We start from the raw sequence: 16,379 nt of genomic DNA, 5'->3' as shown, positions 1-16,379 counted from the left end.
TGAGCCAAAAAAGAGGCTGGGGAACATGAGAAGGACCAGTTTGTCATCAGGGGAAGTCAGAAAGTCAAAAAGAGTAGGATGCTGATGAGGAAGGGAGAAGCCGGGAAAAACAGAGGAGAGGATACAACACGGGTGAAATTGAAGAAAACATGAATGTCCCAATGCTGAAGATGAGAAAAGAGAACCATAAATTTACCTGAGAAGAAAAGTGGTATCACTTCAAATGAGGATGCCACAAAGACATTACACCAAAATATTCATGTGAAATTAATATTCCAAATTATGAAAAAAACGTATAAGAGAAAAGTGAAGAATCTAGACTGAAAATAGTAACTGAAGAAGTAATGAATCTGCTGAAAAACTACCCCCCGCCCAGCAAAATGAAGTTTATTGACTATTAGCCAAGAGAAATTTCTCCATCAACACTAGTAATTCCAAGGCTTTCCTTACCTCTTAGGTTCATCTGATGAGCTGGTGTGCCGCTGGATTCTTCTTTGCTCTTATAGCAAGAAATAGATGTATCTTTAAAGGTGCACCAATATTGCTTGTAGCCTTTTAGAGTCAGCTTTTTTGGCCTACGTGTCAAACAGAATTAACAGAAAAAAATTTTGAAATAGCTTTATCAATAGTATCAGCAGCGAAGTTTCACATCATTAAGTCTATGGCCAAGTTGTATGTATGCTGAACTCAGTTCCCTGGGGCCACCATATTTCACTCAACATTGCTGTTACTGGATTTGCCTCTTCGTGATCAATCTACTCAAGAATCTCTCACAAAGAATGAGTGGGCCGAGGACAAAGACAGGAGGGCCACATTCTAGTATTTCTGTCAGTGGCAGCCATCTCTATCACTAGCAGGTCAAATGGAAAGGACAAGAAAGGTGAAGTAAATGTCACCAATGGGAAGGCTCCTAGGTCCTATAATCACCAGCAGGTTATTGGGTGTGTGCAGGGCTGCCTTTGGGGCCTCTCTGGACAGGCAGGTGCACCTAGCATAACTAAAGTGTGCAAAGTGCTTTTTTGTCTCGGGTGTATCTGAATGGTGCTTCATCTTGCCACCCTGATGCCAAACACAAAGAAAACAGGGCAGTCATAATGGAGGGCAGGTAAGGAAACGTATGTAATGGGAGGAGAAAGTGGTAGGGAGCTGCATCTGAAATGTTGCCCCTATCTCAGAAATGGTCTGTATGGGGAGCTGTTCTAGGTTTAGCTACGGTATATGGTTTATTCCATAATGGCTTTTCATCTTATACTCTAAGTCACCTCCTCTCCTTTTTGCCCTCTCTGCTTTAATGCCTAGTTCTCGACTGGATTATGCCTACATTGATAAAAGTCTAGATAAGATACACTGGAACCTTATTATAAAATGTCCCATGAACAAATGAATAAAATGCAATAGAATCTGGGGCTCTGAACAAGGAAATAACCGCTGGCAATAACAGTTCATTATGTCCTGCTTTCATTCACCGAGAGGGGATGAAAGCCCCTGAAATGCCACTGTACAACTCAATCTACGCAATGCAATCTAGGCTACACAGTCTTTGTTTTTACCCTTTAAGAAAACTGTTTATCAGATAAAAACAAGTTCATGAATACTGCAGTTTTAATTTGGTAAAGATCGTTGTTTTCTCTTATAATTTAGTGTTTCTCTAATTGGTAAATACTTTTACAGATGCATTTCCTAAATTTACAATAAATTTCAATAATGTGAACAAGATTATAAAATTGATATTTATCATTCATTAATATCTGGAATCCCTCCCCATTTTGTACTTACTTAAAAACTTTAATATAGTCAGCAAGTTCCGGAATAGAAGTGATGTCACCCTAGGGAAAGAATTAAACCAGTTTTTCCTGATTTTTCTTGAAATTCAAAACTCTAATGTTTAATATCTAATACCAAGTATCAGCTTATTCAATAAGCAAAATTATATAAAACACAGATTATGAAGGTTTTAAAGTTATAATCATATGGTCATAAATTGCAAAGCATTTTCAAATGGCATAAAAAAACTAATAAAAGATGTGATCAAAATGGCAGTTCATATAAACTTTAAGAACATATTATTGATTCTAATTCAGCTAAAACTGTTTGTATCTGCTTATGGAAACTCTGCAAAATCCTAACAGCCCTGAGGTGTTTCCTCTGTAATAACTAATTCCTAAGCTTTAAAACCAAACTTAGTATTCAAAATTTTTCCTGAGATCTATTTTTCTTTTCTTTCTATAATATTTCAAATATGCAGCTCACTAAATCAATTTTACTATGACTTGAAACTACCTTTCACTCTGCAGAAATGTTTTCCCACTGCTCACTGAGAGAATGGGTACATATCACAAGCTCTAACTTTACTGTATTGGAAGCACTGGAGACTAGAACAATACTAATTTTACAATTTTCCCTGAAAAGTTTCTGAAAAGTCAATACCTGTATTCTCTAAAGCATGAAATATTTCTCCATATCCACACAAAATTTATGAGAAGCTAAATCCACAAAAAGGTAAGCATCAATTCCAACTAAACTAGTAGGAATTAGATTTACCCTACCAAAATTGTTGATGTTTTCCCCCCTTCCAAAGTGATCTCCAGGTCTGAAAGGGCAGCATCAACTTCGTCCACTTCTTTGTCACTGTTGTTCAAATGATTCTCTGATGTCATGATTGACAGCTTATTGATGTGATACTGAAAAAAGAAATGATATTTTATTTAAATGACTGTTCTAACTTTAGTAAACCTATAAAATGAGATTACTACCTACATCTATACTGAATGCTTTCCATCACCTAACTTGAGAAGATGAAAGAACTAGACATGAAAGGAACGAATTAAAATGATAGGAAAATAAATGGCATCTGAAATCAGTGACTCTTTTTACTGGTCCCCTCCTGGCCCCACACAGCATTCCCTGTGTCTAGAACAGGTCCTAAAAGCAATGAATACTGACTGAATTAACAGAATATGCAAAAGGTCTTTTGTAAAAATGGATTAACACTGATTACCTTATGTTAATTACTACTACTACCCAGGAGAGGAAAATTAGTTTTTAGTGTTAGGCTAAAGCTCCCCTCTCCACCACCCCCCATCCCCACCTCAATTCAATGCTGAAAACATAACCAGAGGAAGATATTTATATTCTCAGTTACATAAGAATAAAACTGATTACATTTATATGTATATACACTCCTATATTAACATGTGTATGTATACATGATGAGTAGTGATAAACACTCCTACCTGCAGATAGAAAAAATCTTTGCATATAGAATAATGATTTTAAATATACTTAGTTTAAAGTCACTTAGAATAAATACTAATAATTAGTAATAATTAATAATGAGAGTTTGATGCTAAACCTTACAGAGGTTTCACACAAAGGTAAGCATAACTTTTTTTTTTAATATTTTATTTATTTATTTGACAGAGATCAGAAGTAGGCAGAGAGGCACGCAGAGAGAGAGGAGGAAGCAGGCTCCCTACTGAGCAGAGAGCCCGATATGGGGCTCGATCCCAGGACCGTGGGATCATGACCTGAACTGAAGGCAGAGGCTTTAACCCACTGAGCCACCCAGGCGCCCCGTAAGCAGAACTTTTAAATCACTTAATCAGTTACCTTTCAAAGCATTAAACAGCATTCCAAATTTCTGAAGTATTCATTCACTGAATACAGTCTATTCATGGGGAACACTGAATCAACTAATCTGGGGCCAACTGTCAGCGTTCCTCTATACTTTAAGACTTAGTGAATTGGTAATGAATAGTCTCTAGCTAAACCTTCAGTTGTGTTAAAGTGACAGAAACTTCCATGTTCACCAATCATGGAGAACGAGGTAGGCTGAGACCCTTAGTCGCCTCAAATGTCAGAGTAATAACATTAAGAATCATGAAGAGAGGGACGCCTAGGTGGCTCAGTGGGTTAAAGTCTGCTTTTGGCTTGGGTCATGATCTCAGGGTCCCAGAGAGCCTGCTTCTCTGCCTGCTTGTGATCTCTGTCAAGTAAATAAATAAAATCTTAAAAAAAAAAAAGAAAGAAAAGAATCATGAAGAGGGTTGTTTAAAATACAGATTCTTAGGTTCATCCCCAGAGATTTTGATTCAGTACATCTGAGGTCTAGCCCACAGTCTGCATTTTTATTAAGTGACTCAGGTGATTGTGATGCAAAGTCCTTAGAAGTTATCCAGGAAAAACCTGACTATGAATTGGACTGGTCTTAAAATCCAGCTCTGCTTTCAGAGGTGCATGGGACATCTATGAAATGTTACAATACAGACTTAGACGTAACTGCTTTAAAAACAGTGTTCTTAACCTTTCTATTTTTTTATCCATACCTTCTTACTTTTGATTATTTGTTTCTTTTTACTATTGTAGATTTATGTCACACAAGGAAACAGAAGCCCCAAGGAGAAAATAATTCAGTGTAGGTTATGCCAGAGATAAAAATACCAGGCTTTTCCATGCCACCTTTTCAAACTCCACCCCCACCCCCACCCCTTATGGTACTAGATGGATTTCTAGAGCCTTCGGGTCAGTCTCTGGGAAGGCTTCTAAGAACTCAGGGGATTAGTTCAGAATTCTCTCACTAAATCTAGATTCTAAAATGGTTCGGTAAAGTTATGTTTTGGGACATTCAGTTTCCACAGATTAAAATACATGGTTTCTGAGGCGTTTTCTACTGTCCTAAAATGGAATACCTACAATACACTGGGTGGGGGAAAGCTACAAAATAATCCATTTCTGTAAAAATACAATTATGTGTATATTTGACCCTTGGACAAGATGGGGGTTAGGGGTGCTGACTAAAACTTTACTAATTGCCTGCTCTTGACTAGAAACCTATGTTATTTTACTAGAGGGGACAGCAGTAATGAAGTGGACAATTTTTTTTTAAAAGATTTTATTTATTCATTTGACAGATAGAGATCACAAGTAGGCAGAGAGGCAGGCAGACAGAGAGAAAGGAGGAAGCAGGCTCCCCAACAAGCAGAGAGCCAGATGCAGGGCTCGATCCGAAGACCCCAGGATCACGACCCGAGCTGAAAGCAGTCTTTAACCACTAAGCCACCCAGGCGCCCTTGTGGACAATTTTTTAATAAGCACTACCGTAATTCTGAAAAGGCTGATACACAAGAACCACTTTTGGGATAACATGGTTTAAGGAAAACATAAACAGTCAATTAACACATATATTCCATATGTGTTATATTCATTCTTACAATAAATCTAGAGAAAAGAAAATTGTTAGGAAAATCGTAAGGAAAATACATCTTCTGTACTATATTTATAAAATCATTTTTACAGTGAAAGCTTTTTTTTCCCCTCTTTTCTTTTTTTAAAGATTTTATTTATTGGAGAGGGAAGGGAAGAAAGAGCAGGAGTGGGGTGGAGTGGGGCTCAGGAAGAGGAGGAGGTGGCTCCCTGGCTCCCTGCTGAGCAGGGAGCCCAGTGAGGCTCAATCCCAGGACCTAGAGATCATGATCTGAGCCAAAGGCAGCCCCTTAACCGACTGGGCCACCAGGAGCCCCAACAGTAAAAGCCTTTCATAACTGGCAACTCTGCTTCCTGTACTTAACACCAGAATTCTACCATAATCTGAGAACATTCACTAAAATCTCACTAAACAAGAAATGATTGTTGTAGTGGTCAGCTGCATGCATCACAGTGTCTCTAAAAATGCAGACTTGTGGGCCCCACCCTATGTTATTTTACTAAAGGGGCCAGCAATAATGAAATGACAGTCTTTTAATAACCACTACTGTTATTCTGGAAAAGCTGATATGCAAGAATCACTTCTGGGATAACACTGGTTTAATGTAAGGAAAACTTTAGCTACCTACTTCTTAAGGATTATTCTAAAAATTTGTTTAGTTTCAGTAAACTTAAGATTTTATCACCTTTAAAATGTATTATTTTTGTTATAGCCATTTAAAAAATATTATCATCCACAACTACTTAGGAAATTATGCAATTAAAAGCTTCATTTTAGAAATCTGATTTGTAATAAAGATCTTATTTCAAAGGGAAAACTGGGTAGTTTTAAGCTATTACATATCTGGGGATGGGAGGATATTTTTCTGCTATGGGATACAGAAAAATAACTATCAAGTATACCACTAAACTCTCAGATTAAAAAAAAAAATTCATGTACTTATTTTGTCTTGTAAGTGTATTCAATTTCTACAAAGCAAAACAGTAAACACTATCAAAATGCTACTGAAATTACAGTGCTACTTTACTATTTAGAAATAATCCCCTACCCTTTCCCTTGAAAAGTCCCATTTACCAATACTCTTACTACCTGCAAGGCTGCAAACATCATCATTTCTTCTTCTGTGCACTCAATTTCTTCTAGGAGAATAGCCCATTTGGCCTGCTCATAAAGCTGATTGATTCTGATTGCATCATACTGCAGCAAAAGAGACACAATCCTTTTGTAATACATTACCTTTAACATAAGGTTTGAAAACTGAATACTCACTTTCAAAGCCTGACAAAGTTCTAATATACATTTTTTCTGGGATTTTTATTCAGTATCAAATACTCAATAATAAAGATACCTACAGGGTTTGGTATATGTATATATACCCACATCTAATTTTCCATTAAAAATGACAGTTAAAACTAAATTATTATTATTATTCAGTATTAGAAATAAGATTCTGTATGTTATTTTACAGGAAAATAATCATTAGATATTACAGAGCTTGTAACAAAATGAAACATGAAAGACATTTAAAATAAGGAAAGAGTGACTGCTTTTCAGTTTCTTTTCTTTTTTTTTTTTTTAAAGATTTTATTTATTTATTTATTTGTCAGAGAGAGAGAGAGAGAGAGAGCACGAGCGAGAGTGAGCACAGGCAGACAGAGTGGAAGGCAGAGTCAGAGTGAGAAGCAGGCTCCCTGCAGAGCAAGGAGCCCGATATGGGACTCGATCCCAGAACGCTGGGATCATGACCCGAGCCGAAGGCAGCTGCTTAACCAACTGAGCCACCCAGGCGTCCCTGCTTTTCAGTTTCTTATTGCAACCTGTCACACTAAAATGTTATGATCAGAGAGTTAATTATTTCAGGGAACATCTTGCCCCCCCCATGGAAAAACATACTACCAAGAGTTAGGTCCTTGCAAACAGTAATTATTTTAAGAATCTGAAATACGAAGTACATATATATGTACTTGTAAAGATTTATTTATGTTACTGAATTATCCATTTAGTTATTAATAAAAATTAATAGTAATGTCTTAACAATACTATTTTAGACTGTTAACAAAACATACAGCATCTCCCTTCCCCAGCAAATGTAACTATGTTCCCAAACCAGCACTGGTTTTACTAAAATGAGACATGATATGGCCTGAAAGGTATTAAGATTATTTTCTGTAGTTCTAAATTACACATTTTACTGTTACAAAAAGAATAACCTAAGTACATAATAAAAATGTTAAGTATATACATTAAAATCTATACTATAATCTAGACATGAAAAGGGTAAGAATCAGTTAAGAGAGGTTTACCCCCCAAGGATGATAAATAAGGAAGCAAAAGATCGAAATCTCTGTGCCATGTGTTTTCTAGGGAATATACTCTATTTCACAGCAAATTTAACTCTTCTCAGAAAAGCACAGATGATGCAGTCATTTGATAAAAACATAATGTTTGCCTATTAAATATGAAGAAATGTAGACTTAGAAGAATTTTTCTTTGAAGCCACATCTGATTTATAATTAGAAATGTGAAAGTCATCGAAAAGGTACTATTTCATAGAACTCTTCTTTTACCAAAAACACAACTAAAGAGAGGTTTAAAAAAATTGCTAAAATTAACTTTACCAATTCTATAGTACCAACCTAGTGCATTTAAAATACAAATCAACCAAAAATTCAATTATTTTAACACAAAATTATGCTTTCAACCTATTAACACAATAGACTTATTTCAAATACAGATGCCTTTGTCTAAAGCTTGGGGTTTTAATATTATTCAGACTTGCTATATACAAATGATTCCTTATCCCAACTCCAGATAACAACATCCAAATGAACAAAACAAAAAGGAAAAAAAGAAGAGATCCCTCTAAACCCTCGGTACCTTTGGATTCAAATCAAAAAAGCTGTAATACTTGAATCGGAGAAGGAGGGCCTCATTTTCCTTCACATCTTGTTCCATAAGAGATCTTGAGGAATCAAGCCACCTAGACAAATTAACAAGAGCAGTGGAACAACGCAAGAAAAAAAATTAATAAAATATTTCTACCTCTAGTTGGGGAAAGAAATTCTTCAATGTATCTATATTTTATCTTTTTAAAAGATTTATTTATTTAGTGAGAGACAGAGCACATACACAAGCAGGGGGAGGGGCAGAGGACCAAGGGAGAGCATCTCAAGCAGACTAGGCACTGAGCACAGTGTCCAACAAAGGGCTTGATCCCACAACCAAAGAGATCCCGACCCAAGCCAAACTCAAAACTCAGACACTTAACCAACTGAACCACACCCAGGTACCCCTCAATGTATCTCTATTTTAAAACTTACCCTTGGTTGATTTTCGCTTTGTCAAGAAGTGCCTGAGGCTTGAACATTTTCGCCAAAATTTCCGGTGATGTGATTGGCTGACTGACAGCAAGTATACCAGGGTTGCCTTCTGACAAAGCACTGTCACCGAACCAAGCAGAAGTTGGTGACAAGGGGCTTCCATCATGAGCATCGTAAGTGGGGGTCATTGTTTTACTATAAAGTCCTGGGCTTGAATATATACTTCCTAATAAATAATACAAAAAATGGGTAGTAAGTATGAATAAAAAGTACAGAATCTTGGTTTTCAAAAATACATGCTACATAAAGCAAATTGTGAAATAGTTTCACACTTCTTTTCACAATGAAGTGAAAAGCTTCATTCTGGAAGGAAAGCTTTAGTACATTATTTTACCTCTCTTGAAAACATGTAAAATTAACTTTAACTCTATTTGTATAACATTAGAACATATAATAACAAGGTCAAAAGAATAGAAGTTGGCAGAAATTCTGGGGGGGGGGGATCAGTTCAAGGGAATTAGAAGATAAGTTAAGGATATAGCTGAAGCAGACAGGCCAAGTTTTTGTTTTTAATTGTGGCAAGGCTCACCTTTCAGAGGGCCAATGTAAAGAACATCAGTGCCTATAGGAAAGGAGAGAAAGGAATTCAGAAGGTAAAGGAAAGGTAACAATAGAAGATAGAAACAAAAGAATGAAAAGGAAAAGGAAATGGAAAAAGAAAAAAAAAGACTTTTCCTAATGTGCATCATAAACTTAAGTAAATATTTCAAGTGAACTTAAGAGTAAAGAATCTTAGAAACCATAAACTAAGATTTTTTTGTTCAATTCAAAAGAAAAAAGTTGTGCTCTAGTCAAATGTCCAGTGAAAGACACATCCACATTTATCACCCTTTGAAATCCATACAGTTTTAAGACAGCTCAATGTAACTGAATAAATGCATATAAATTGAGAACAATTTTACATTAATGTTTTCTCACTGAATAGCTAAACTGGTTCCAACAGATTTACAAATAAAGTATTAAAGCAAATGGGTAGATAAAATTTTGCTAACAAAGATATATCTTATAATTAAGCCCCTGAAGGAAGGGATATATATCTTCTCTTCCAATTCCCCAGTGTTCAACAGAACTAGACACATAATAGAGGCAAATAAATAAACACTTGTTGACTTAGTAAACTGAAAATACATCCCCCATCATTTAAACTACAAGAAATTGGTTTAAATTAAGACTTAGAATTCAGAATAATGTTAAGTAAAAGCATCTCCCCTAGAAGTCCTAACTCTGTTAATTGTATTTGTCTTCAGTCATAATTTTTCCAAAAGAAAATGCGTAAATGGGCATCACACTGTTAACGGATGATGGGAAGAGAATGGCTGTTTCCCTTACCTAATTAAGGAATATGCTTAGGAATTTCCTTTTCACTCTAACAACCCCTTCCCCACTATCTCACTCAATGCAATGACAGAATATTAACCTATGAAAAAGTGGTGATCGTGCTAGAGATTTTTGTAGTTGTCATGATCTAGTCTAGGAAGAAAACACAAAGTAAAAAAAAAAAAAAAAAAAAAAAAAACAAAACTTGCTAGCCACAGGGTATCTGATTTGATGTTCTTGGTATGTATCTTCCAGTGTTAGTAACTAAAGCAATATGCAGTATCTAACGTTGTTAAATAAGCAACAAAGAAAGCTGTTAGTTCAAAGAAAGGAAAATTAAGGAGTTGATCCCATTTATAATTGCACCCAAAACCATAAGATACCTAGGAATAAATCTAACCAAATATGTAAAGAATCTATACTCAGAGAATACTCATGAAAGAAATCGAGGAAGACACAAAGAAATGGGAAAATGTTCCATGATCATGGACTGGAAGAACAAATACTGTGGAAAATCTCTATGCTACTTAGAGCAATCTACATACTTAATGCAATCCCTATTAAAATACCATCAACTTTTTTCACAGAAATGGAACAAATAATCCTAAATTTATATAGAACCAGAAAAGACCCTGAATAACCAGAAGAATGTTGAAAAAGAACAACAAAGCTGGTGGCATCACAATTGCAGACTTCAAGCTCTATTACAAAGCTGTAATCATCAAGACATTATGGTACTGGTGCAAAAACAGACACATAGATCAATGGAACAGAATAGAGAGCCCAGAAATGAACCGTCAAAACTCCGTGGTCAACTAATCTTTGACAAAGCAGGAAAGAATGTCCAATGGAAAAAAGTCTCTTCAACAAATGGTGTTGGAAAACTGGACAGCCACATGCAGAAGAATGAAACTGGGCCATTTCTTTACACCATGCACAAAAATAGACTCAAAATGGATGAAAGACCTCAATGTGAGACAGAAATTCATCAAAATCCTTGAGAAGAAAACAGGCAGCAATCTCTTCCTCACAACAATGCCAAATCAAGAGAAGCAAGGGCAAAAATGAACTATAGGGACTTCATCAAAAAAGCTTTTGCGTAGCAAAGGAAACAGTAAACAAAACTAAAAGACAGAATGGGAGAAGATATTAGCAAATGATATATCAGATAAAGGACTACTATCCAAAATCTATAGAGAACTTATCAAATTCAATACCCAAAGAACAAACAGTCCAATCAAGAAATGGGCAGAAGACATGAACAGACCTTTCTGCAAAGATGACATCCACATAGCCAAAGACACATGAAAAAGTGCTCGTTATCACTTGGCATCAGGGAAATATATATCAAAACCTCAATGAGATACCACCTCACATCAGTCAGAATGGCTGAAATTAACAAGTCAGAAACGACATATGTTGACAAGGAAACAGAGAAAGAGGAACCCTCCTGCATTGTTTGTGGAAATGCAAGCTGGTGTAGCCACTCTGGAAAACAGTATGGAGGTTCCTCAAAAAGTTGAAAAGAGACCTACCCTACAACAATCCAGCAATTGCACTACTGGGTATTTACCCTAAAGATACAAAGGTAGTGATATGAAGGTATACCTGCACCCCAATGTTTATAGCAGCAGTGTCCACAATAGCCAAACTATGGAAAGAGTCTAGATGTCCATCAACAGATGAATGGATAAAGAAGATATGGTATACATATACAATGGAATATTATGCAGCCATAAAAAATTTGAAATTTTGCTATTTACAAGGATGTGGATGGAACTAGAGGGTATTATGCTAAGCGAAATAAGTCAATTAGAGAAAGACAACTATCATACGATCTCACTAATATGAGGGATTTGAGAAACAAGATCATAGGGGAAGGGAAGGGAAAAATGAAACGGGGCGAAACCAGAGAGGGAGACAAACTGTAAGAGACTCTTGATCTCAGAAGACAAACTGAGGGTTGCTGGAGTGGAGAGTGGGTGAGAGGGATGGGGTGGCTGGGGGGTGGACACTGGGGAGGGTATGCGCTATGGTGAGCACTGTGGAGTGTGTTAAGATTGATGAATCACAGACCTGTACCCCTGAAACTATAATACATTATATGTTAAATAAATAAATAAAGCTGTCAGTTCTCCTTTCTTTCTTTTTTTTTTTTTAAAGATTTTTTCTTTATTTATCTGACAGAGATCACAAGTAGGCAGAGAGGCAGGCAGAGAGAGAGGAGGAAGCAGGCTCCCTGCAGAGCAGAGAGCTTGATGCGGGGCTCGATCCCAGGACCCTGGGATCATGACCTGAGTCGAAGGCAGAGGCTTAACCCACTGAGCCACCCAGGCGCCCCCAGTTCTCCTTTCTTAGCTTTAAAGGGTATTGTGATAGTCAGTGATATCCTTAAAAGTTAGAACTTTAAAATTACAAAGACATTTTTGTGAAAGGGTTACTTGGGCACCCTGTAATAATTAAAAGGGCTGAAAACATTACTCCAGCTCAGGTGGGCAAAGAATAATCCTGCTATAGAGAGTACATATGTAAATGAGGGACAGAAAAACATTATCTTCTGGGCAAAATCTTCTCATTGTGTATTTCAAAGATCTAGCAAACAAGTCTTTTACTAGGAACGTCAGAATATTGAAATTTTGTTCCTAGTATGATGGGCTATAATTACTATTCAGAATTAAATGCCGTTAGAACTGACAATTTTCTTTATGAAGTTTCTAAAACATATTCCCCTAAATTACACAACATTTAATAGAATCAGCTACCCAATCACTTCTCTGCCCTCTCAATTTCCTCTACTTTGTATATTCTACACTTCATTGCTTCTATTCTTATTTTGTTAGGTGCTCCACAGTAGTAACTTAGTGTTTCCAACAATCCTATTATTCTCATTTTAGAGAAGAAAACCAAGGGGTCTAAGTAAGTTGTCCAGTGCCAAAAGCTATTACATTTCAGAGCCAAGCTATAGATCAGCCATTCTGCCTGAAGCTACTACACACACCACCTTCTGGGTACCATAACTTATTTAAGCCATTCCCGATTCGTGTGCATTCATTTGTTTAGAATTTTGTGGACTTCACTGCTGCTGCAAATACGCCTTCCACCAGGTATGTTTGTACGTATTTCCTAACAAACGTACTTCCACCGTATGATGCAGCAAATGCCTTCCACCCAGTATGTTTGTACGTATTTCCTAATTCTAGCAGCACTGCTGGGACGGAGGGTGTGTACATTTTACATTCCTTCCAAGTCTCAGTTCAGTGACAATCCCAACTACCTTGTATTCCTGGTTGCCAAATTTACAACATATTTAAAGTAGAAAGTAGGTACAATGAAGTAACATACTTAGCAACAAAATAGGAGCTCGCTCAACTATACGGAACAATAACAAAAACTGTTACGGAGGAGAAAGAAAATTCAACAAGCACTACAGTCTTGAGCCACCTACTACAAATATTAAAAACCTCATGTAACTTTACAACCTGCCTGATAACCTGGATACTATAGTCTCATACATTTTTTTTAAAAGAGCGCTCAAGTATTTAATACATTTCAGAAAATTTCCCACAAAAATATCACCTCATACCATACTTAATAAACAAATTTCAGGTGAATTAAAAATAACAAATGTTGATATTACAGATGAGTTGAAGTATGTAAATATGAAATAATTATAGAAAAGTGTAAAAAGGAAATACAGAATAATTTTACTAATATTTGTGAAAATTTTCTTAACCAAGGATGAAGGCCCAGAACTATAAATAATGGATTTGACTACATAAAAACATAAAATTTTCAAACAGTAAAAAAGACCACAAAATTATAAACAAAATGCCAGTACAGGGAAAGTATCCAACTTATCAGAAGATGAGTTTATCACTAAAACATTGGAACTTTTTGAATGCTTAATTCACAAATTCAACTCCCCAACCTATAAAATAAATATACCCTGTTTGGAATTGTTTTGTCTTCCGAATTCCTGGAACATTACTTTCTACAACTTTCATTTAGCATTTATATAGTATAAATATGATTTATAAATAAAATAACTGTTTTTCAATTAGCCTAAAAACTTCTTATGAGCTAGGATTGTCTTGTTTTTTGGTATTTCCCAAGTCCAATCAGTACATGAGTAAGGGTATAAAAGTTACAAGGTATGAGCTGTTAGATGTTCTAACCTTACTGTGCCATTTCTTCAACCTTAAAAGGAATATAATAACATAATCTACAATGGGCTGTAGTGAGAATTAAGTGATTTCCACAAGTAAAATATGCTAAAGTGAATTCCCATGAGTATAATGTGTAAAATGGGTATACAGTAAGCACTAAACTGTTTCCATTATCATCATTACCCCAGAATGTAAAAAACCAAGAACAAATTGAATTAGTTAAATTAGTTTACTTACTGACTGAGGAACCTATTTCCTAAGAAATGGATTTATCAATGTGTGGCTGAGACACATGGGAAACTGTAACATCCAGTCCCTGTGTATGCCCAGGACAAAATAACCATGTCATCTAATTAATCATCTAGCTACCCAAAAGACACTGCCTATGCTCCTGCTGGATGCCACATGCTGAGTCAGGTTCTGGTTAACAAAAATGTGAGAGACAGTTTCATCACGCCAGGACCTCACAATTTATTAGGTAAGAACATGCAATATAATGTAACACAGAGAAGTCTGGTAACTTAAGATAGAAGGATACCTAATTCAGGTTGGGGAGGTATTGAAAGGAAATGTGAGGAAGCTTCTTTAAGGGGCAAAACCTTAAAGGAAAAAGGTGAAAAGGGACCAGTATATGCAAAGCAGAGATTTTAAGTAACCCACAGAAGTAATCATGTCTTAACTAAGTAATTGTGGTTTTCACAGAATACAGAAAAAAGGAACTAAATACTAAGAAAACTGTCCAATTTTTGCAATGCAAAAAACTGAGCCCAGTTAAAGTATCGATTGCCCCTTTCTGATTCTTCCTGAGCAGAGAACCAGCCTTCCTTTTTTATTGATGGCTACTAACACCTGACACAATGCTTTGTACATGACAGACCATAGTGGTGATTTCATGATAACTGAGGGGAAAAAGTGCTGAAAGAGAGTTTTTTAAAGTTGATCACTCTCTGGACCTATATATACCATTTGTCAAAAAAACACAAACACAGAGACACATCCACAGTTAGGACACTATGCCTCTGCAAAGTCTTACCTGATCCAGGAGTGATAAGAGGCCCCTCTAATTCAAGGGCCTCATCTTCAGACTGGTCATCTAGCTTTTTCTTTTTTTTCTTAGTTGGATCTCTGGGTTTTTTCAATAGAGAAAGTTCTTCAGGGTGTCTGATATCTGTTAAAATAAGAAGAAAGATTATTTTAGTAGCATAATGGAAAATTTAAGCACTTTACATCTGGAAAATTCATCTATTAATCCATTCCAATGCAAGAACTCATAGTTTCCTTCTATATATGTATGTGTTTGTTTTGCCAGACGTTAATGCCATGCAAAAGAATGAAGTATGGCACTTCTACAAATAATCTCCCGAAGTATTCAATACCATCTAATGAATGTAGTAGCCTTGAAGTAGAGAGAGAACAATCTGCTAGGATACAGAGAAAAAATATTAGAACTCATTTATATATTTGTTTAACTAAAACCATAAAAAAGTTAAGATTTATATCTTAGCCACAGCAACTAAGCAAGAAAAATAAAAACATACCAATTAGAAAATAAGAAGTAAAACCGTCACTATTTGCAGATGACATGATACGATATATAGAAACTTAACTACTCCCATCAAAAACCACCGGAACTAATAAACCAGTAAAACTCAGTGAAGTCGGAAGGTAAAACAAATCACTATGCAAAACCTGTTGTGTTCTTTCTGGGGCATGTGGGTGGCTCAGTTAGTTAAGCATCTGCCTTCGGCTCAGGTCATGATTCCTACCCCCCCCCATGTTCTCTCTCGCTCTCTCTCAAAAAAATAAAATTAAAAAAAAAAAAACCCACCTGTTATATTTTTATACATAATAAACTATGCAAAACAGAAGTTGAGAAAACCAATCCCATTTACAACTACATCAAAAAAGTAAAATACCCAGGAATACATTTTTTTTAATTTTTTAATTTATTTTAAGATTTTTCAAATTTATTTGACAGGAAGAGACAGCCAAAGAGGGAACACAAGCAGGGGGAGTGGGAAAGGGAGAAGCAGGCTCTCCACCAAGCAGGGAGCCTAATGCAGGCAGGGCTCGATCCCAGGACCCCAGGATCATGACCTGAGTCAAAGGTAGATGCTTAACGATTGAGCCACCCAGGGGCCCCTGTTTTTTTTAAACTGTTTTAAAAAGACTTATTTATTTATAAGAGAGAGAGAGAGCGTGCATGCATGTGTGGGAGCATGAGCATGGGGAAGGGCAGAGGGGGAGGAAGAAGGACAAGCAGACTCTGCGATGAGCACAGAGCCCATTGCGGGGCTGGATCTCAAGACCCTG

The 16,379-nt window shown here is 36.3% G+C and overlaps 1 protein-coding gene across 4 annotated transcripts in view; it reads right to left on the bottom strand.

Moving 5' to 3' along the window:
- FERMT2 (FERM domain containing kindlin 2) overlaps nucleotides 1–16,379 on the bottom strand; it is a 90,771-nt gene that overhangs the window by 13,093 nt on the left and 61,299 nt on the right. For 2 of the 4 annotated variants that reach the window (XM_044231384.1, XM_044231386.1), the window contains exons 4-11: nucleotides 15,100–15,234; nucleotides 9,113–9,145; nucleotides 8,524–8,749; nucleotides 8,081–8,183; nucleotides 6,293–6,400; nucleotides 2,547–2,681; nucleotides 1,777–1,826; nucleotides 451–575 (exon numbers count right to left, since the gene is read on the bottom strand). In XM_044231384.1, coding sequence (XP_044087319.1) covers nucleotides 451–575; nucleotides 1,777–1,826; nucleotides 2,547–2,681; nucleotides 6,293–6,400; nucleotides 8,081–8,183; nucleotides 8,524–8,749; nucleotides 9,113–9,145; nucleotides 15,100–15,234 — 915 coding nt within the window. The remainder of the gene's footprint in view (nucleotides 1–450; nucleotides 576–1,776; nucleotides 1,827–2,546; nucleotides 2,682–6,292; nucleotides 6,401–8,080; nucleotides 8,184–8,523; nucleotides 8,750–9,112; nucleotides 9,146–15,099; nucleotides 15,235–16,379) is intronic. The other 2 variants (XM_044231387.1, XM_044231388.1) reach the window with 1 other exon arrangement.

The sequence above is a fragment of the Neovison vison genome, chromosome 13, assembly GCF_020171115.1.
Source record: "Neovison vison isolate M4711 chromosome 13, ASM_NN_V1, whole genome shotgun sequence".
NCBI classification, from domain to species: domain Eukaryota; kingdom Metazoa; phylum Chordata; class Mammalia; order Carnivora; family Mustelidae; genus Neogale; species Neogale vison.
The sequence above is the reverse complement of the archived record's forward strand: the minus strand, read 5'-3'. Positions and strand labels throughout refer to the sequence as shown.